At 36.2% G+C, this 23,511-nt stretch overlaps 1 protein-coding gene across 1 annotated transcript in view; it reads left to right on the forward strand.

The window, feature by feature from the left end:
* Positions 1–23,511, forward strand: part of CDK13 (cyclin dependent kinase 13) — a 56,123-nt gene that overhangs the window by 10,220 nt on the left and 22,392 nt on the right. Inside the window, exons 3-7 of the mRNA XM_031060869.1 lie at positions 6,322–6,341; positions 9,466–10,071; positions 13,350–13,517; positions 13,786–13,925; positions 15,825–15,995. Coding sequence (XP_030916729.1) covers positions 6,322–6,341; positions 9,466–10,071; positions 13,350–13,517; positions 13,786–13,925; positions 15,825–15,995 — 1,105 coding nt within the window. The remainder of the gene's footprint in view (positions 1–6,321; positions 6,342–9,465; positions 10,072–13,349; positions 13,518–13,785; positions 13,926–15,824; positions 15,996–23,511) is intronic.

Here is a 23,511-nt window from a genome sequence, read left to right on the forward strand (position 1 = left end):
GGAATGCAGGAGAGGCCAGAGAGGTTTGCATCCAGCAGCAATCCCTCTCTCTTGTCCTTTTGCTACCAGAAAGCTGGGGTGAGGGGCAGGGGAGAGGGAGAAGTACAAAGATCTTCCTGTCCTGTCTCTCGGGGAGAAAGGGAGACCCGAGTGCCTGTAACGCTTCGTGGCTAGTTTCTCTCCGTGGGAGACCACCTGGCTGGAAAAAGGCTTTTAAATGCTAAAAGGTATGAGAACGTTTTCAAATGAGAGTGACTGAAAGAAGATGCTCCTTTGAGGACAGGTTTTCTAAAAGACCAATTTTGATTTTTAAATCTTTGCTTAGGAAGTACAGACGTCCTGGTACATTTTTATGTATTCTGTTCTTGGGTAAAGTAGAATGCATCTCGAATATATTTGGATTTGGTTTAATTTCTGCTAATCCAAAGAGAAAACCAGCCGACAGGCAATATGTGTTTACAAGTGTTTTCTTGCTCTTTTTAGAGGTCTGTAGAAGGACTTGGGATTTCTGTTTTGCTGGAAAATTGAGTCAGTCTCATGTTTTGATAAATTGTCTTGTACTTTACATAAGCTATAAAAAACATAAGCTGTTTACCTGCTAAGGTTATGCATGTGTATATAATTAATGCATGCTTGCAGGTAATTTTTCTTCAGTATTAGTAGGAACTCAGGATGTAAAGGTCAGCATTGCATGAGATTTTGAATTTTATGTGGAGAGGAAGTGTGGGCTGTATCTTTCTCATCAGATGCAAACCATTTTGTGGAATTAAAGCTCTTCAGAATATTTTAACCTGCAAAAAAGTACACCTGAAATTTAAAAGTATTTGCTTAGTATGTGTTTATAACTGAAGATTTTTATTTCCTGTATTGGAATCTTACTATTGCCTTGTTGTTTGTAGAGCTGCTTAAATTCATGTCTGGATTTTAGTTTTAAAGGTATCCAGCAGTGTGTTGTTGCACTGGCAAGAATTTTGTTTACAAGGCATTACCTGGTGGTTTGTCTGAGGACTGTTCTCTAATGTTTTGAATAAGCACTTGTGTTGATCACCATTTGGGGTGTCCTGTGGGGTATCCAGGGAACATGATAAAGCTGTTCCGTGTTTCATTGGGCTCTTGGTAGAGTCTGCTGTCCTGGATGTGCATTAAATGCTGTTTAAAGAGCAAAGTAACAAAGCTGTGTCCTACTTTGTTCAGAGAGATAGAGCCAGCACTGTGGGATAAGAATCGTGATTGTCTAAAGGTGTGGTTGTATGGAATAATTTTGTAAGCAGTAGGGTGTTCCAAGAAGAAAACACTGTAATTGCTCTGAAAACATTTTGTTCTTCTGTGAGATTCTCTTACAAGTGGTTAAAATACACTTTCAAAATTATTTGCCTAATAGCATAACAGCAATATTATGCGCATAGCTTGATTTAAATGCCCTAGGAATCAGATTATTTTCTGTAGTTGCTTATATCCTGGAATAAGAAAGCTAATAATGATGCATGGAATTATGCATTTGAGGTTTGCATTTAGGAATAGCCAGATTGACAGCCCAGTTAAGTTCAGGGCTCTGTATGCACTGACTAAATGGGCTGTAGTAGAGTTTTGTAGGAGTGTTCTTTTCCTGTTGGTAGTGAGCCTGTGATTTGAAGCACAGTTTGAGTCTCCTGATTTTGGTATTCGCTCTGCAGTGCATAAGGCTTTCTTGAGCCTGCAGATCTGTTTCTAGAAGTTAGCTTTGTGACTTCTCACTTTTCTTCCTCCCTCCCGTTGAATTGTAATTTGTGTTCAGTTTTTAACTGCTTGCAGACAAATGCAGACTGTCAGGTGTTCAGGAGAGGAATTGGAATGGCTGAGAGAAAAGGAGAGGTTTCTATATGTAGAAAGGTCTGTCCTAATGGGGCATTCATTGCAAAAATGTCACTTTCATAGAAAACAAAAGAGACCTTAAAGTGTGAAGATAAATTGTTGATAATGTTTACCTGTTGTGGAGAAATGAAAGCCAGTGGTTTTTTCCTTCCATACAGCTATTGATCATAATGTATATTGCAATGGCAGCGGGGAAATAGAAAGGTAGGGGTTTATACTTTTTTTTTAACCATTCAAAACTATGTCATAATCACTTTTTGCTTGACTCTGTAGTACTACAACCAAAATGCTGAACATTTTGCTGTCCTGTTTGATAATGATAGAGTGGCTTTAGACTTGATAGAATATTACAGTTTCATGAAGGCAATGCCTTCTTACAGCACCTGTGTTCTTCATCTGGATGACTTAAAGGCTTAATTCTGGGCTTGTATCCAGCTGTAATGATGTCCAGACAGCAGGGACTTTTTATGTGACTGAGTATTTCAGCCTGCAAGTCTTTATGCTCTTTTCATTTTATATCTCATCTATGTGTCTTCTCTAATGTTATGTAAATTACCCCGTTATTTTGGTATGTAGAAAATTATTACAAAGCAGTTCTAGCGTCTTGGAAAGCCTGTGTGTTTAATGGTGATTTTTTTAATCTAGGTGTCTGAGCTGCTTAGGGAGAAACTTCTAGTAAAAAGCTGAAAGGAAACAAGTGAAGTCAGCTTTGCTAGTTTGAAGCAGCAACAGTGCATTGTTGTTGTGAGGTTTGAATTGCAGTACTGACTTAGCTGGTTTTAGGTGATGTTGTTTGGCTGTGGGTTCTAAGGAGAGGCAGAGACACTGGATATGTGTTCCATACTTGGTGATTACTCTTTAAATGATAGACTAATTACTTTTTCCATTATAATAGCAGGGAAAATTTGTGTTTTGGATAAACTGATTGAGCTATATTCACTTGTTGGACAAAACTTCTTTACTTGCTGCTGGTGGATTTGTATTACTCTTATTTTCTTGTGGATGGGGTAAGAGAACAGTTCTAAAGTAGCACATATGCATATTTTCAAAATGGAAATTTTTCCAAAAGTATGAGGTATTTATTTCTCTACTGGTAAGATGACTGGATTACATAAAAAAATCTCAACCAAACCCCATGGTTGACAAAAGAAGTAGACACAGTCTCTTGCTTCCTACAATTTCATGCTAAACTAGTTTCCAGAGAACTTTTTTGTAACTTGAGTCTGGTCATATGTTATGTGATCACAAATTTAAATCAGTTAGCAGTATAGACGAGTAATTGCATTTTTCCAAATTTGGATACACCGACCCATCTGCTTAGATAAAAGTAAGTGGGTGGGGCACTACTAGATAGTGCTAGTATGTGCATAGATGTTGCTTATAGAAAAGATACAAGATTTATTTTTATTTTCGTACTAGAGTAATCTCAGTCTATATTGCTGGCTAGTCTGTAGTAGTGAGGCTCTGCAGAATACGGGTCATTTATGTGCAAAATCACAAGTGTAGTGAAAACAGTAAGATACGTATTCAGCTGATTTAAACCTCTCTCATTTTGGTTAGTAAAACTGTATTTTGCAGAATTTAAAATGGACCACTTTAGGTTTTCACTGTTTTGAGTAGCTAATTTTTCCAGTGCGCGTTGCTGCCTTTGCCTTTTGCCCATGTGCCTTTCCTTTTTCCTTGTTGCTGCTGCTTCTTTCCTTAATTGAAAAAAAAAATTAATTTGAAAAAATTAACTTCAAATGTGTTCAAACACAGATTTTGAGTTGACTTGACCTTTTGCTGGTTGATTTCTTTGTAGACCAAGTTCTCATATGATAATAGAGGGGTTTAAAGCAGGTTCAAGAAACAAATAAAAGCCTAGCTCAGAGTTTTCCAGTATGTATTAGAGGACCTTTTAAAGACTTACGTTTAGTTTGAATCAGTAAGGCAGATTATGTAGTCTTCATGTACAAAGCAGCTGAGTAGGATGTTGGTTGCAGAGCTGCATAGAATGTAACCTTGAATTAGGGGCTAGAGAAAATAAAATTAATAAATAAGGTATCAAGTGAAAGAATACTATTACTGTAATGGCTTAAAGAAATGAACTATATGTTTGCCTGCTAGACCAACATGGAAAAGCTAATAGTATAAGCTAAAGTGTTTTGTCGAGGTGGTTTATGTTACCAAGGGGCTGTAAATGTCTTGGAAGGTCTGTTGTGAAGCCAGTTGATTGTGTTTGAGAAGAGAGACCTAAATTTACTTGCTGTGCAGGGAAGGATGGCAGTGCTTAGTCAGTAGTCCAGCATTACCTGTGGGTTAAAGAAAGAGCTGGGCTACAGTAGTTGTTTTAACCTCCTTTGGACTGTTAGATTTCTTCGTTTTGCCTTCGTATTCTCATAAATCCCTTTGTGTTACGCATTGTTAAAAGTTACTGACAAAGTTAGTTCCCTTGTTCAGCTCACAGACCCTTACAAAATTGTTTGCACTTAGGTAACATGTAGCTGGCCACCAGCATGATGGATTAAGCTTGCTCTTAAAGCAGTTAAGAAGAAAAGAGGTTTTCAAGTTTAGAAACATGAGAAGATAAGACATGATTGTACGGATTTATCAATAAAATGTAACTTTTTTTTGTATTGAGGGGGTACTGAAAGGGGACAGAAAGAAACACCTAAAAATGTAGCCTGGCAAGAAAAACCATGTAAACTGAATGAATGAAATGTATTCCTGGAAATCTGACGTAGGTAACAGTTTTATTTCCTCTTGGGTGTTAAATATCAAGACAGTAAAAGATAGTACTCTAAGCTACTATTTGGAATTCTTTCATTTTCTGCTTGAGAACGTAAGTGGTATTATATCAGTAGACTTTTTTTCTTTGTTAAATTAATCAGTGAATTTATTTGTGATCCAGTGAAGTGCAATAAAATGTTGCTTATCAGGACGGAGAAACATTATAATAGTTTTGAAACCTGTAATTCGAAACGTTTTGATTTCTTAAGTAGTTTTTTCTAAAGTGACTAAGTACATTGTATGAAGCAGCGAAACAATGAGTACCTGTTTGTTTTATGAAATGTTGGGTACTAGGCAAAACCAAAAAATTGAAAGACAGAACCGTGATAGCTAAACCAACTTGCTTTTTTTCCCTTTCATCTTTGAGGGCACTATTTTTCTTGGCCTGAAAAGTGGAGTTTTGGTTTCAGGGTGGCTTCCTCACTAGTGCTTTCTTCCTCTATGGCTTTCTTTAAATATGTCTTTTCTCCTATATGGTTTGTAGAGAATATCTTAATGGTTTTGCTTGTTTGTTTGTTTTGCCTTTTATTTTATAGCTATAGCTAAAATGTAATTTCTTTCATGTCCCTTTGCGGCTAGTCTAGTTGTGCGAACTTACAGTCTCCAGGCACATCAGTTTTCTATTTTCTTCTTGTCATCACGCTTCATATCTAAAAACACACTGACATCTGTATATGGCTCAGAAAGGATTTTACAAGTGTCATGAAGTGTGGCAGTTATCCTCTCTGTAGGGATCTACACTTGTGTGAAGTGAATTCAAGATGCTGAAAGAAAACTATTAATGGCTTAAGTGGCAAAGGTACTCTAAAATGGGGCAGAACTTGTGGGTGCAAACAGGGAGAAGCATCAAAGGAAAGTTACCTTCTTATTAACTTAGGCTTCTTATTAACCTCTCCCCTTGTCTGTTAACAGCACATGCTGGTGCTTCAGTTTAAGAGAGTGAAATGTGGCCTTTAGGTTTAGTAAGCTTCCTGATCTCTCCTTACTTCAGGAAGAGAAATTTGAATTGCATTGTTCAATGTATTTGATTTTTGCATTGCAGGTCTGTGCAGTTGCAGCCATCGTTCTTTTGTTCCTTTTTACTGTGTTAAAAACAGGCTGCTGACTACATCTGAATCAGTTGGTGTCAAACGTTGGATAAGGCATTTTACATGTATGTGTATGCATGCACACACATTTAATAGAGACCTGCTGGAAGATTTAGACTGTACTTCAGATGTCTCTCCTGGTGTATTTTCAGGGTCTCACTAGGTAGTCAGTGTCCCATTAACTGGCAGACACTGGCTGTTGTGTGAGTGCATTTCTATGCTACTGTGACTTCATCTTTTATGTCAAATGTTAGGTCTGAACAGAGTGAGCTGGCTGGTTTTGTTATGTATTAGGCAATATTTTTCCACTCTGAGTGCTGTATAAGCTTTTGAGGAAAAGCTTGTAAATGTGTCCATATTTTTGGTCACATTTTTATAGGTGAAAGCTTGTACATAACTTGTTTAGTCTTTTGGGACTTCTGAACTACACAGATGAAAGAAAGTGATAGTTGAGTGTTTAGAAAGACTATTAAGCTTATGAAAACAGCAGGTGTTATTGTAACTTGAATAACTATCACTTTGACAAATACGCTTTTATTTAAAATTCAGGATTTGTCAGTTTGGTTGAAAATGCTTTTGCATTAATAATTAATGCTTTTGCTGTATTCTCTAGGGTCTACCTCAGTGGTTCAGGTACAGCAAGGGGTTCTTGCTAAGGTTTTTGGGCTGCTAAAGGTGCTATATATAGGTAATATAATAGTTTTTCTGACATAAATAATGAAAAGTTTTTGGAAAATTTAAACCAGTGCAGTGTTATAAGCACTGTTATAATCAGTCAACGTATTTCATAACTAGACTGCTATCATTTTGATCCACTATTAAGGGCTGTAAGAGGTACTGGGACTGAAACTTAACTATTTGTGTGCATGCACATCTGCTGTCTCCTGCATGAATGCAGTTCTGACATGGAAAAGTTGTACAGTTGTCATGTAGAGTGTGAAACTCATGATGGATGATGGTTGGGTTTGGTTTGTTTTTCAGCTGAGCCTGCACAAATTCATGTCCATGGCCCAAACTCTCTTGGCTAGTATTGGTAGAGTACAAACATCAATCCACTGTCAATTCTTACTTGCTTTTGAAGTACAAAAATGTAGGTTGTTTTTGCCCTAGGTTTTCAAAACTGCCACTTCCTCACTGAGTTATGGTGGCTGAATCAGATGATGAAATTAGTTGTCCTTGATTTGAACAGATTTTTTTTTCATTTTATCCTTAGTAGTGAGCTAAACAAACCTAGTTTTTTTGGTGCCAAAGTGGAACAGAACCAGTCTTAGAATCAGGCACGGTATCTCATCAACTGTGCTGTTTTAGGCTGCTACTTCTCTTTTCTAGTGCATGTGAAGTTACTTCTGTATTTGTTAGTTTACATGATTACTTTCTTTGTTAGGTATCAATCAAAATGAACAAGAAACCCCACATCATCCTTACGAAAGAAGTAGGGCTCATTTTGAGACCTTTAGGGCATGTTTTAAATCTAGTACAGGTTGCAGTGATGTACTTGGGATGGAGGTTATGTTCTACAGGTAATTGGAGAGAGTCAGTCTGAAATAGCTGATTTATAAACAAGATGTGCAAGGAAACTTTTTTCCAAGACAGGTCAGTGACATCCTTGCAAATGATGCACCATTTATAGAAGTCAGTTTAGGACTAACGGGGACTCTTAGCTTGTGCTTGATGCTGGAGAAACGCAATGATACTGATTCTAGGGCGGGTGCAGATCTCCAGCAGTAACACCTCTGTTTGAGATCTACAGTAATTCCTCTCCAAAAGTGAGACAGCAGTGTGAAGAGAGCTCTGGTATAGCATTTGAAGTGTGTGTATTTTTTAGACCCTTTTTCTTCCTGCTACATTGTTTTAACTCTGTATAATGGAACTTTGTATATTCTGTGGGATTTAGCACTTAGATCTTAAAAGTAATGAGAAAAATTACTTCAGCAGCAGGATTCGTAATGAAGGAAGAGTTTTCAGTGGAATTTTTTTGCCCAGTATTATGATTTTATTTGGTGTTTATTAGACATTAACATTAATATCTCTTTACTGAGTAAACCAAACATTAGATTTTGGTTGAAAATTGTTAGAAGAGAACTGTGAGGCTTTTTTCAATTAAAGTGTAAAAAACTTTTAGGATTATTATTATTATTATTATTATTGCTATCGCCTTTTGTTACGCTGCTGTGCCAGAAAATCCTATAAAACCTGATTCCTGGTGTATAATTGAACTGTGCTAATTTCCAAGTTATCTTCATCTGGGATTTGATTTTTTTTTTCTTTCGTGAGTCTCTAGCCATTTGGATCAATTTCACCTGTAGAATTTTGAAGCTTGTGCTATACTATATAGTGTGCATACACATTGTTTCAGTCACTTTTTGATTTATCTGAGTGACTTTTTCTTGGGTAAGAGTTCCTGCATTATAAAAGGAAGAGAGTATAAATTTAGAAATTAGTCAATATTGCACACAAAAGAAACGTTATTGTACTAGATTAAATATTTGTTTAGTTGAAGCATTGTGATGTAATTTCGTGTGTTAATAATTAAAACTGAATTGATTTAATTGTCAGTAAAATTAAATTTGGTGTGGGATGTGTAGTCCTGATCATAGGGATTGTAGTTGGCATTCTTTTGGTTTGTTTTTTTGTTGGTTTGGTTTGGGTTTTTTGTTTCCTTTTCTTGTAGCAACCTCCATACATTGGTGTGCTATCTTTTGAGCTCTAAAATTCTTGTATCTTCAGGAAGTTTTAGTTTTGCTATTTCTTGATACTTTTTTCTTTGTTCACCTGATGAAGAGTGGGTGTTTTTAATCCTGAGTATGCTTTTTCCTCCAAATGATAAGCAAAATAGATTTCCATCAAACTTTAATCAAGAAAATACTTGTAAATCTGATGAATATCCTTGTTATTCTTGGTATGGTAAAATGGATGAAAACCCCTACATTTAATTTAATTTATTTCATAACATTGCTATGTGGTTGCTTTGATTTTTTTTTCTTTTTTTCTTCTTTCTGTTAGTGCCTGCATTCAGATGCAGTTATAGCATAGTCCCATTTGTGGGTTATGTTTGCTTGTCAATAACTGTAACAAATGTTGGGTACTTGGGCTTCTTGGAACCTGGGGAGGTTGTTTGTTTTGGTTCTTTTTGAAGTTGTACAATTAGATTTCAGAAAAGGAAAGTTCTCTTTCAGTTGGCCACATTGCAGCCTTTAGTATTCAATTTTTTTCTTTAGTGTTCCATTTTTTTCTCAGTTAATGAATTTTGATATTTATGGAAGTGAAAATTCAGACATTGCTACAATTAAAAACAGTGTTGCTTAGATTTCTCTTGTCCTGCATAATTTTAATTTCATTTTGTTGAATTCTGACTATGTATTCAGTTGAATTTTTCTCAAGTACTGTATATACTAAAGGTGTTAGTACAAGTTACATACATTAAGATTTTTTTAAGGAGAAAAATGTCTCTTAAGTAGTGAGGAGAGCAGAACATTTCTTGCCCTTGTATAAGTATTGTATTTTGCAGTTCTGTGTGATGAGAAACTACATATAAGAATTCTAATGTTTTCTAATAGGAGGGTGTAGAATCTTGATTGGTTAACTATAGAATTTTTTTTTTAATGCATGGTCTTTCCTATTTCATAGACTTCTGTTTATTCTATGAGCATGGTGATAATAGTTGATTTAAAAAATGTAATTTGTCAAAAAAGTAGATGTGCTGGGAAAGCAGCTAGACTTCTTTTTACCTGGGTAAATCTTTACTTTTTTGAAACAGGAGATCAGCAAAATCTCGAAGCAGAAGTCCATATTCATCAAGGCACTCCAGGTCTCGTAGCAGACACAGATTGTCTAGATCCCGAAGTCGTCATTCAAGTATTTCTCCTAGTACATTGACTCTGAAGAGTAGCCTGGCTGCTGAGCTGAACAAAAACAAAAAAGCAAGAGCTGCTGAGGCAGCCAAAGCTAGTGCAAAAGCTTCCAATACTTCAACACCTACTAAGGGAAACACTGATGCTGCTGTAAGTGCACCTCAAGTGAACAATGTTAAGGACCTGAAGAAAATCAAAACTGAGCATACACCTTCTCCTACCAGCAGTGCAAATCTGAAAAATGACAAGGCAAAAGCAAAGGTCTCACTTCCTGAAACAAAAGCAGAAAATAATTTAATTGCAGATAAAATTACCAAACAAAAGCCTGCAGCAGTAAAAGAGAATAAATTGACTGTTGTGAAGCAGCAACCGGTCCCTGTAAAAGAGAAAAGCAAACCAAGTACACCAAGTGTAGTAGCCAAGGAGAAGGATCGAATTGTTGCACTACCGACCTCCACACTACCACCCTTGCCTTTGCCTCCCACGCTGCCTGAAGATAAAGAAGCTGATAGGTGAGTTGTGACAGAGATTTGCTTTTGGGATTGTTTGTTCCGTTTTATAATGGCTGTTGTTATTTCCTTTGGAAAATAAATATAAAACTATATGCCAGGTCAGGCTAATGCATTATTTAATTAGTTCTTGCTCTTCAGCTGTTTGACTGGTGACTATTAGTGAACTGGAGGAATTTGATCTTAAAAATAATTTTAGTTCTTGAAAAAAGAAGAGTTTGGTCTAAGAAGAATCTTTCTATAAAAAGTCTAGTAAAGAGTTGTTTTAAAAATTGCTAGTAATAATAGCTTTGGGATGAATGAAAGGATGTATTGAAGGATTCAAGATTGCAAGTTTGGTGTGAACATATACATACATACTTCTGGGGAAAAGTTGAATTCAGTAGCAATATGAGAAAATTATTTAGCTGGGGTTCAAAGAAAAGATTCTCTTCCCTTTGCAAGGCAATTGTTTTATAGTTGGGTGTTATTTTAGTGTAATTTATTTCAAACCATCAGTATTATTTTGAGTATGTATAATGGAAGTGAGGTTCTTGGCTTGCCATTTGTGTTAATTTTGAAGTGTAAAAATTGGTCTGTAGTGAAGAAATTAATTTCTGTGTCCAAGTGTCATATGAATTTAGACTATGATAAGTCTGTTTGTAGTCCTAACAGAGAATCTCTGCTATGATTTGTGGTTTTGTGGGTTTTTTGGGGTTGTTTTGTTTTGTTTTGCTGAAGGTGCTACATGCCTCTCACATGTATGCAAGAAATCACTTCACAAGTAAGACAGACATTTTTAGCTAGAGGTGAAAATGTTTCTCTTGTGTTTGCTCGTAATTTAAGTTTGTGTTAAACATTAAGGCTGCATAGAAGCCTTGGGAAATAAATGCAACCTAACATAGTATTAGACAATTATATATTATTTTTTAGTTGTAAGAAAGAAATCGTTTCTTGCCCTTCAGCATTAAACTCTAGCAAATGTAATAATGGTGTAGTGCGTGTATGATTACATTTACATTTGTGACAAATCCATCCTCTCCAGGTAAATGAGAATCCTGATACTGTGAGCAAGATTTACTGTTTTAACTAAAAACTAGTCTATGTAGTTTAACTAAATATTACTGGCATTGAAGTATTAATTGCAACAGCATGAAATGAGATTTCATATTGAAGCTGGATGATTGCTTCTGATATTATTATTATTGTTATATTTTAATGGATTACCTGTTTTAAGTTAGCTAGGCTGAGGAGTTAAGCTACAATTAAGCAGTGGTTCTTTCATTCTCCTTTCAAAGTGGGAGCTCATTCTCCTTTCAAAAGCCTACTGCTTGCAAACAGCTGCATTAGAAAGATTAATGATAAGTAATTGAATGTCTTTTATGCTTTGCTTAGTTTTGCCTATAGGATGTTATAAACTTTGGATCAGAAATTATAAGTAATGATAAAGTTTAAGTCATCAAAGGAAAAAGATCAATGTTTTTAATGGCGGAGGAGGGCAAAAATATTTACCTTGGGCTCTGAGTTACTGTGGGGAAATTGGGTCAACAAAGAAAGTTGGAGCTCAACGCTGTGCAGAACTGTCTGGTTCCTTCAGTAAAAATCTCATAAACTCACAGATAAGCAACCTAAGGGAACATCAGTGTTGCTACCCCGCAATGCAGGTTAGCTGAAAGGGAAAATTGCCCTGGTCATTAATGATGTGTGGTTTAGCAGACCTGAAAAAAAAGCTGCTCTTGGCTGCCTCTGTTTTCATGTGCCACTTTTAAAATCCGTGTCAGAACCTTTCATATGTTAGGCTTTCACGCATATTGAAAATTTTGGGGAAAAATTATGAAAGAAATAGTAATATATAATTTTCAAAATAAGAGTGTTTTATTGCCATGACAGTTACATGCACTGCACCAAGGTGGTTTATTCTTTATAGCATGTTAACCATTATATTTGTGATGAGGGCAGTCTATGCTTCCTTGTGATGCTTCTTTAAAATGGGGCAGCGGCAGTTTAGGAAGTGGTAAAAAGACATAAAAGGGTTCAGTTGTCACAGAGAAGCATAGACATATGCAATACACTGGAATTCTTTATTTGAATATATGAGGACTACTTATTGCAAGAAAAGTAAGAAAAAATGTATGCATTCTGTATTATGTGAGTTGGCAATATGTTTCCATTTATAGAAGTTCCTGCTTTGTCTAGGAAACTAAGCAGGTAAGAAGTTGTTGAAAAACTGTATCAATAAAACTTAAGTCATGCTTTGAGGGGACATTTACCAAGTTAGCTGCATTTGCCAAATGGTACTATTCATCCTTCTCTGTGACAGTGATGGAAATTGAAAGAGTGAATACTGTGTGAGTGTCCCATAGGAGAGAAATAATTATGTAATTATAGAAAGTTTAGAGATGATCATGGCTTTAAAATTACTGGATATGCAGTAGCTGAACAAATCTAGCTAAACTAAAAGAAGTTGTGGTAAAATTGAGGCATGTACTTAGGAAAAAAAAATCCTGCAGCAGTTATGATTCCCCATTAGAATGGTAAGAGCATTTCTAAGATCACTGTGTAATTGTTAAAAGATGCTGTGCATGTGTTTGGGGATTTTTCTCAAGACAGAGATGAACAGTATCTGTTATTTAATTATGATTGGTTAAAAATCAGTCAGATATCAGTAACCCATGTCAGAAAATCATTGTCATTATTTTCATCTGTTTTTTTTTTTCTCACTTGATATGCATGCTGATCACTAGAAATGTGTTGAATCTGGAGTGTTTCAGCAGATGCATGCAGTTACAATTTGTAAATGAGGTGATGTGGACAGGCTTGTAATGCCTGGCAGTGTTAATATAAGCATGAAGCTCGTTAGCTGTGATGACCAATTTTAGGGTTAGTCAGATCTTCTCTCTTATATGGGAAGTCAGAGTACAGATTTTACCACTGTACTTTGATGTCTGGCAGCACCTGAGCTCTAAATATTTGTAATAGTCCAGGCCATAAGCTTGGAAAGAAGCTTATGTGGCAGAAGAAGTCTGGCCTGGTAAGGCTTATTGTGTCATCTTACCTCAGCTTTCACCAGGAAAGTCTGCTTTCACAGTTCTGTGGAATTGTGGTTGTTAACTGTGCATCTTCCAAAGAGCTATTTGAGTCATTTATCCAAGTCCTGCAAATTTTAAAAGCAGATTTCAAATGTTGGTGCATTGACAGTCTAGAATATATTATTTTTTGAAAAATAATTCTAATAAGTTTTGCCTTTATGCTAATATTCTACTATCTTCAACTTATTAGCAAAACAATGTTTTTTTTAATAGTTTGAGAGAAAATCTTTCAGTGAAGTCAGTTAAAGAAACAGGGAAGAAACTTCGCCATCTGCTTGCAGACTTGCCACTTCCACCTGAGCTGCCTGGAGGAGCTGAGGTACCCAAAAGTCCTGAAGAAAAGAAACCAGCAGTTCAGTTACATAGCAAGAGAAGACCAAAGTATGTTTATTAAACTTTTTAAAAAAAGCTTATTAAGCAAGTAGAAATAATAATAGTTTCTTCTAAAACATGTTCTTGTCGAAAGAGTTCTGCTTTTTGACATTTTTAATATTAATGTGGCTTGACTCAAACTGCATGGTTTATTGCCACTTAATAGTAATAAGACAATTAACTAATAATGTCTCAATTAGTGTTGAGGGTGTCTTCAAAGTTAAGACAATGTATAGACACACTAGCTGTATTCTTACAAATATTTGTTGCTTTGTAGAATATGTGGACCACGACATGGTGAAACAAAAGAAAAAGAAATAGACTGGGGAAAGCGCTGTGTGGATAAATTTGATATCATCGGTATTATTGGTGAAGGCACTTATGGGCAAGTTTACAAAGCCAAAGATAAAGATACAGGTAAGTTCGAAAAAGATAAATGTAGTTTTATAATTTTAAGTGAATAGGATGGTTTTGGTTTTTCTTTTATATTGAGTAAAATTTGTGGTATTCCGTCCTCTTATGTTTTGAAGTTTTTTAGTTGTTGGTGTGTTCAGTTTTAACTTTAGCATTTGTCTAAATCAGAAATTATTGTTTGCTGCATTGGAAAATCATTTCTCTGTAAAGCTGTGGCTGAAGTGTAGCTGAATAGTCCTAAATTCTGATTCTTAGTTTTTGAGTTTTGATGGTCTGTGTAAAGTTGAACTAGTAGAGAAGAGAGGCTAAAGACAGGTTGGCAAACTGTAATGAAGTTTGTAAAGGGATGTAACTGTGAAAGAAGCTATGCATAAAATTGGGTCGTGGTTGTTTGTACTCTGGTAGTCACTAGTTCATAGTAGGAAGAGAATCTGCTTCTGTGCAACACAGCCGTGAAGAGTTGCACATGGGGTATTCTTGCAATATAACTGACTTTACAATAGTCATATTATTTCTTAATTTCATATTAAGATATTGCTGAGATGAGTGAGCAGTCACCACTGGGATACATAATATTGTCACCACTTCTAAATAGATTATCCAAATTCCTTATATATGCTGTATGCTGTGTGATTGTTTTGTGATTAGTTAGTAGTTTTTTCCATGACTGCTTACCCTTCTGGCTTATTTGTGCATGCTTTGAATGCTGGACCATTTTCTACTTCAGCAGTAACTGGACCCCACTGGAGCACATACCAGCCTCAGTTCCTTCTTTCTGATCGCCAGAAGAATAAGCAGTGTGATTATAATTCCTTCTTTATTCTTTATCTGTCCTTGTCTCAGTTCAGCTTTAGTTCTAACTGAATTGTCACAGATTTTTGCCTCTACCTTGAGAACCTTTGCAAATCATTGTTAGGATCTCCTGAGATACTCTTCCTTGCATATTTGCATTTTAGTCCTGTTGTAACCATATTGCCTTTTTGGCAAGCTTCAGGTTATTTGTGTGTCACAGTCATCTCTTAACCTCCCCTCCCCTAGAAGTTGTTGCTTTCTGCATTGAAGGCGTCTGTACAGATACAGCAAGCAAATCTGTTAGCTTTGGATTCAAATCCTGTGTGGAGAGTGGCATTATGGCCTTTGAGATACCTTAGAAGAAGCTTTGTAATGGGCTTTCAGAGCAAGTGGATGTGGTGTCATGCTGGAACATGATCTATTGTGAATGTATCGTGTAAGTTAGTGTAGGGTAAGTACTTTTTAGAGCTAACACAGATACCTGGGCTGTCAGTAAACTTCCCAGACACAGCAATAAACTTCCAAGAACACAACGATTGAACTAGCATGTATGGTCTGTAGACATCCTCCATCATGAGTAGATCATGCTCCTGCCATTTTGTAGACTCCAGTTTGATCCAGCCAACCCTGCAGTAAAATAGTTAGGGAAAATCTCCTCACTGTAAAAATGGCAGTGCCACCTGTGCTTGTAGAAAGTATACTGATGAATTTGAGGACTCTTTATAGTCGTCTGCCTCATATCTTGAGCTGTGTAGTATTTCTGGCTAGATACATGCATTCTGACCAGTGGTAATGTAGTATTAAGAAATCCAGAGCAGTCACAGGTCTCTGTCTCTAAAGCTGCTGCTGATAATCACTCTTTACTGGTAGACATGGTGTGGAATACTGGGATATGTGAGTGAGATGTGCAGGAGGAAGGAGGATAGCCCTTATAGTGTGTGTAGCTGAAAATTCTCATTTGTAGTTTTGCTTCTGTATGTGATGCTGATTTCTGTTCAGCATAGTGCTTGATGCAAGCATCAGGGTTTTGAACAACAAACATACAAATCAATACTAAATCCCATGATTTGGTTGCTAATCTTAATGGCTTTTATTTAAATTTCTTTTTAGGGGAAATGGTAGCACTGAAGAAAGTACGACTGGATAATGAAAAGGAAGGGTTTCCAATTACAGCTATTCGAGAGATTAAGATTCTTCGACAACTTAATCATCAAAGCATTATCAACATGAAGGAAATAGTGACGGATAAAGAAGATGCTTTAGACTTCAAGAAGGACAAAGGTATGTATGCTAGCAGGGCTTGCTCTTTCTGGACCTGTTCTTAATGTGATAGTCTGCTATGCTGGATTTGAAGTTACGATTCATTGAAAATATGTTTGCAAATTGTGATGCTTGATGAGGGATTTGTATTTTGATTGAAATACTATAAGAAGTTGTTTATTTAACTCAGCTTGCATTTTGCTTATAGAAACATTTTCTGCCAATATTTTGTGGGATAAAAAATATATTGCTTGATTGTGGTTTTGCTGTGGAGGAGCAGATGTTTGAGTCCTTGACACCCATGGATTAGGGTGGCCAGCAATAATAGGAAACTCTCAATTGTGAGCTTTTCTTAACCTTTTATTTTTTTAGTTCCTTCTCACACCATTTAGAGTATAGTAGGTTGAATGTTGAAGAGATCTTTTTAATTTTAGGCCTCGGTTTTATATTAATTGTTCTTCAGTTACTTTTTTTGATGATTAGGCACGTGTTTTGTGGGCTAGAAGAAGAGTAAATTAAAAATATTAAAACCAAGACTTGTACAGTGGTAGTGTTTTTCCCCAAAGAGAAGGCATGTACACTTACACTCTTGGTTCCTTCAGTTTTAAGTCTGTCTTGTTTGAATTGTTTCAACCTCCTTAGTCTAGAGATTCAAGCAAACAGAGTGAAAATCATGCAGTGTTATTGCTTGGTATTTCTGATATCAGAGTGGTAGTTTGCCCCTGGGGGCATTTCGTTTTAAGTCTAAGTGTTACAAACCTATAATTTTGGACCTATTTTAGTGTCCTGTGGGCAATTTGTTACATAGTTTGGCTTAGAGTGTTTGGAATGTAGTACCTGTCCTTCTTCCCTGCTCTCCCTCCCTGAGTCTCTATACAGCATGCGCAGCAGCAGTGCAGATAGAAAATCCTGTGTGTACCGCATGGCCAGCTGAAACAATATCAGGTGATATGATCATTCAGAAGGTGGAAATGAAGCAAGAATTCGTTTGGTTTTTTTTCCTAGCATCTTTGGAGAGTATACCTTGAAGCATGTACAGCACTGACATGCTTAAAAGTGGGAGGTATCTAGCAAGAATTTCTCGAGAGTTGTGCAGGTTCAGTGGTCAGGCCCCACTCAAAATCCTGACAGTCTGCAACATCCAGTTTAGTCTTTGTATGTGAATCTTGCACTAAGTTTTAATTAGGTGTAACCTACTTGACTAATGAGACCACACTGTGTATTGACTAAATACATAATGACTCATTAATGAATTTTCTTTCTTTCTGTTTAGTGTTGTGTTTAGAATTAAATAGTAAATTTCAAATGTTTTTTTTTTCCAAGTCTATGTTTGTGCTTTTGATACTACTTCTGATTTAATTTCTTGTTCCTTTTTAACAGCATATTACAGCAAGTACATTTTCTGAAAATTTACAAGGGCAGGGTTTTCTCTCGAGAAGAATTCTATTCTGCTAGAATAGAATTAATTTCTGATAGTTGAGTAACTTCTGATAGCTTCTTGAAAACATTAGCAGGATAATGAGACTGCTGTTAAAACTTCTCTGTGAAAGAAAGGAAGTTGTGGGTTTTTTTTTCAGGCACTGTATTCTGTACTTCTCTAATGAGTAGTTTATTGTGAGATAGGGATTTATAGCTGAGTTGTGGCCAAATTGTAGTCTGTGCAGGGAATGAATGCAAGTGGGAGGAAGTTTGGTCATTTTCACAGTAAAGTGTTGGAAATACAAAAGTAGGCTGCTTAACAAGGAACCATTAGAAAAGTGGTAGTGATATCTTAGAACAGGCAGAAGTTAGAGTAAAAGCAGGGTGTTTTGCCTATATGATGAACATGCTTATGCTTAATGTGTAATACGTGTTTACCATAGCTTTGAAATATGACTTGGAAAACCCAGCTGATATCCCACTTAGAAGAATAGGGAATGAGAACATTTTTGCTATCACATGTTTTTCTAGTTCTTATGAGTGAAGTTAATTTTGTTTCCAAGGCTGTGTATCATATCCTGATATAGTACTCATCTGCTTTTTCACTTAAGGCTGTGTGGATTTTTTTTTTTTGGTTGAATCTCAGTGGTTTAATATACAGTATGTTCAGTTTTCTGACAATAATGTGTGTTGGGCCCACTTTACAGTACTTGATTTAAGGATACTTTTTAAGATAGTAATGTTGCACTGCAAACCAGCAATAGCTTGGCTTGTACAACTTTTTCCTGATATTTTGAGCTGCCTTACATGTTTTTAAATGGCACACTCAAAAGTCTAGAAGAGAGAGGATTACTTGTTCCCCATATTAAAGCCTGTCTCAATGTTTTCAACAGAGAAAATGGAAGAAATTATATCTGTGCTGTATCTTGGCCAGCTTGGACTATAAATTTAAAGACATGAACAGCTTTGATAGATAGTTTTGAGTTTATTCTTTCTGTACTAACTGTTCGTAAAAGAAGTGTAACACATTGGAGCAGTGTGTTACAAATTTTCTAAGTGCATTTCCCTCTATCAGTGCAAGTCAGCACCTTAGGCAGGATAATTGTTTGTATAAATTGGGTATATACAAAGCAGAGTGGGTGATACATGAGTCTGTCTGCTGAGGATCAGAAGTTGTTCACTTTGCAATCTTCATTATACATGAGATGTGCTTGATATTAAAGTTGGAGAACAGCATTACTGATTAGTAATGTAACATCTTGATACTCAGACACAATCCTGATAGATAAAACATATATGTTAGGTGTGGCCACAAGGTGTATTCATTTTATATGTTACTTATGTAGGCTTTTCTCACCTACCTATCATTCAGAGGTAGTTAGGTGAACATCCAAACTTAATGATGAGAGCTTGTGACTCTGAGGTTGTATTTAGTCTTTCGTGTGTTGAGCCACCTTATCAGTTATAAAATGAATTATTGAGAAAATGCTTTCTAAATTTGAGCTGTTGTCAGTTTTGGTATTTTTCCTTTGTATGTGTATAATTTATATGACTTTAATGTATGTCTTTTTACTTTGAGATGCTTCTTCAGTTCTCAGTTGCCTCTAACAGCTGGGAGGTGTTTGCAAGTGCTCAACAGTCTAGCTATGGGATTGACATGATCTCTTTATACTAAACAAATGGAAAATGCCTGACTTAGCTTTTGTTGCTGTGAATGTAAACACAGTAAGCGTACTGCCTGACATCCCTTCCTCCTTTTGACTGGGATAGGTGTTTTTGCTAGTCTGAGGGAGGATGTAAAACTTGGCAGCTTAAGGGTTTTTTTCTGGTTTTGTTTTTGTTTTTTGTTTTTTGTTTTTTTGGTGTGTGTGTGTGTGAATTGCCTGTTTGTGTGTGTGTTTCTATAATTAATTTTAAGATCTAAGTTTACTTTAGATTAAATTTTGAATTGATTTGCAGTACAAATCAGCAAACTTTTGGGGCATGAAATTAGTATTTATATTGACAGTACTGTAGTACAGGAGGACACTGACTCTGCAGTATGTTGTAATATGACTGACAGGTTACTTTCTCACAGCTGTCAAGTAGTACTTATTCTGAAATCTTGTGGTTTGGAAGGAGTCTGACATCAGTCATGTACTCAGTGTTACATGGTAGCTGGTTTTGTCTGTTTCCGAGGAAGTTGAGTAAAAGCAGGGGTATTAATTTCAGAAACCTCTAATGCTCTACAGCTTGCCTTGCTGCTCCCAAAATAGCTGATAGAAACTTACCCTAAATAGTTTTCATGCTAGAGCTAAGTTATCAGGAATAGTGTGACTGCTTGAGTGGTGCTTCCTATTTGTGTGTGCTGTACTGGGCTTTGGTCTGGGATAAGCGCAGACCTAATTGTGTGACTTTTTAACTTGTTTCATGTCAAAATGAGAAAAATCTCAAATTTTAAATCAAAGATTTTTGTTTGTCTGCTTTAAGTTTTTGGTTTTGGTTTAGTTGCTTGGGGTCTTTTTCCTTATTTCCCTATATTATCTGATAAAACAAGGAGAGTATTTACTCCCAGGGCTTCTGTATGTTCTTGGATACAAATCACAAATATTTCAGAACATATGTGGAGTTCATGCAAGAGGAAAATGCAGTTGAACTTGAAAGGGGAGAATAACACTGTCATTAAGTAGAAACTTAATATTGGGTGAAAATGTAAAAAAGTAGTATAGCAGCAATGTTTTCTTAAGTCTTAAGGGATTAATTTAGCAGCTATGGCTATATTTGTTGTTCTGGCAATCAGAAAATAGATTAATAAAACCTAAGTTGAACAAAAAGACAATTGTCTATTGAATTAACTTTAAGGAATTTAAGCGTAAGGAACTTTAAGGAATTGGTGGGAAATTTCTTCTTTAGTTTTCAGGTTGTGGTTGATAAAATCCTGTGTAAAACTCTTGGAATAGTATATCATGAGAACTGGAAGAGAAGTGCTAAGGAAATATAATAAGATTACATTTACTATTTTATTTAATCAGTCAACAGTAAGAATAATCTATGTATTGCATAGAAGAAGCTGAAGGAGGCTTAGTAGCAGAATTAAAATCTGCTGGAGTTTCATTTTGAAAACGGAGTACAGAACAAATGTTGAAAACATATTTCACAACTCAGCATTGTATGTACTATGCATTGAACTGGGCAGGGATACTGGAGTTTCTTTAAAGCGTTTCTGTATTTCAAGATACTATTGTAATGCATTTTTACTAGGATTGAATTTAAATTTGCATGTAATAAGACCTTTCTGTTCTCCTGGGTCCTCAGATCTCTATCTAATTAGATATTTTGAGAAACACTGAACACCTTTCCTCCGAATTATGTTTGGAAAAAACTTATTTAAAAGCCATAATCTATGGGGGCTTTTGGTTCATTCTCCCCTGCACCACCACCCTCCCCTCTCAGTCCAAAGTACTTGTATCTTTGGGAACAAATGGTGTCCTGTTTTGTTGGATCTGTGTGATTGAAGATACTCCAAAGAAATCCAGAGCCTGCCTGTGTCACAAAAACGCAAAGCATGTTTTGTTAGTATTTTTTGGCCTCTCAGAAAATCCACTGTTTTTTACAGATCATTAGTGCCATGTTTTGTTGAGTTAGCTTTCTTGTATGCAAACCTTTACTGCATTATACCCTAGCTTATTTTGTGTTAAGAAACTCCTTTTGTTAGATCTCCATGAACTGAAACATATGACCAAGAGAAGGAGATGTGTTAATCCTTTAATTAGTCTAAATTGATATCTCACTTGCTGAACCCTATCAGTCTTAACTGACAAAATGGTCAGAAAGGTGCATTATTCCAAGGGCAATCAAAAGGAGTAAGGTGAGGATTATTTTCATCCATGTGTATCTCCTTTATTTATTGTGTACCTCCTTAATAGATTCAGCTACTCTCTCTTATCCCGTATTCAGACATAGAGATGCTGACAGAGCTGCTCTGTCAACATGTAGTGATGTTAGGGTTTCTGATTATCTCAGTAGATGAAGGAGAGTAGATGAACTTCATGGTGCTAGTGAAAGATGGGCCACCCCGGACACAACCCTTCTGTTAGTGCTTTGTTGCAGTGTGTGGAAATGGACTAGGCTTTCTTCCACCCCACAGGTGGGAAGTGCAGGTCTTTAGCACAACAGCAGTAAGATGAGGAGCTTTAAAGTCAAGTAAGTAATTCTGAGTTCATTTGAATTGCATGCACTTTCCTGTGAGAGTGCTTTAGGTGTTTTTATGGCACTGTTTCCCAAAATGAGAACTGGGCAAAGCTAGCATCAAGCAAACTATCATTTTAAAATGTAACCTCCAAGTTACAAAATGTTTTGCCCTCATAAAAGAAGTAATTATTATTTTTTTTTCTGCTATGTTTTCCTTTTTTGAGAAATGGATATTTGTGTGGCATTTGTTTTGATAGAACTAAAGTATGTTGTGAACTTGTACTCAGACTAAGCTGTAGTAAGCAAACTTCTGCCTGTGCATAGTTCATTTGTGGTGTCTTCCATGACTGTTTTCTTCTTCCTGAAGGACTAGCTGCTTTCCCTTTTATGGAGGATCAAATCCCCCAGTGTGATGAAAAGTGATGAAAATTTGAAATTAACAGGTGGAATAATGTAAGGATTTTGTTGGCAGAAACTACAGATCTCCGTCAGAAAAGGGCACCATGTTTGTCTAGGAATAAATTAACGGGAGTTCCACTTCAGTTTGCTTGATAGCTTGGGTAATACTGAAAATCAGTCTTGAATGGTAAGATTGCCAAGGTTAATAGACTTATTTTCATATTTTCTCATACAAATGAAGATTTTACCAGTTTTTATTTTTAAAACAAATTTTAATAACATGTAGTTAGGAAATAGGCAAGAATGCACAAGTGTAATGAATCTCTACATTTGCTCTTGATCTCATAAGGAAGGAATATGTAGCATTTATCCTGTTTTAATATATGTTTTCTAATAAGAATTGCAGAGAATGTAAATAATCAGGTGTCACCTCCCAGGTACTACTCTACTTTGTTTATGAATCTTCTCTATTGTCAACTGTCTTTCTTGCATGAGGGTACCAATTGTGATTGCTGGTTATAGTGCATAAATAGCAGTGAAAAAATCCTGGGAGTTAGTGACAGAGCAGGAAATTGCTCAAGGCATGGATTCTGCTTTGCATATAAACAAGAGGTCTCTGTTTAGCTGGTCTCACTAAACAGTTCTACAGTCAATCTTTCTCCTTGTCATATACACACATGCAGCCAGCTGCCAGGGCAGAGTTAACTTTCCCTTATACTCCAGAGCAAGAAAGTACCAAGATTCACTGGTGTTCATTCAGTTTTGTTGTGCCAACATCCTCTGAAAGGCATATCTAGGTTTTTCTTATATTGCAGTACTAATATCAGGTGTTTTGTTTTGAGGCATTTAAAAATATGTCATGGCTCATACTTCAGTCACTGATGAAGTAGGTCTAACAGCAGATTGCCAGCTATCTAATTTGAAAATACCAAGATTAGGAGCCTCTGTGCTTTTCCATGTTAAACTGGTGAACTGGATTGGTGAACTCAATTATGCAAATAGTGACACAGCAGACTTTCTATACTTTTATAGACTTTAATACTTCCCTCTCTCCTTGTGAAGTGAGTGGGATTGTGTTGCACCTGCTTGATTCACCTCCTGTTTCACCCCCTCTGCAGGGGTATTTTATAATGAGTTTTTTTTTTCTTTCTCTGTATAATATGCAACAGGACAAAAAGACTTAAGTCAAAAACAACGAGGTATGCAATGGCCTGTGCTTTAGCTAATATATGCTAATCATTGTTACAAGTTTAACCCTTAGTGTATGAGTAATCTTCTTCCTCAATAGCAGATGGGACCTAGCATTCTTTTTTCCCTTTTCAGCTGCTAAACAAGAAAAGGAGTCAGTTCATTAGAATGCGGCTGTGTATGTGTACTGCTTCTATCAAGCTGAGTTCTCATTATTGCTCCAAGACTTTCACTAGTTTCTGAGTTTAAACTTTTTTAGGAACAAGAACGTGTAATGAGTTCTTGTTGGGTAGAAACTATTTGTAGTGGAAGATTTATTTAAGGAGGTTTTGGAAATGCAAGGTAGACAGACCCACTTGAA

Source organism: Geospiza fortis, unplaced genomic scaffold (assembly GCF_000277835.1).
Source record: "Geospiza fortis unplaced genomic scaffold, GeoFor_1.0 scaffold265, whole genome shotgun sequence".
In the NCBI taxonomy this organism is placed as follows: domain Eukaryota; kingdom Metazoa; phylum Chordata; class Aves; order Passeriformes; family Thraupidae; genus Geospiza; species Geospiza fortis.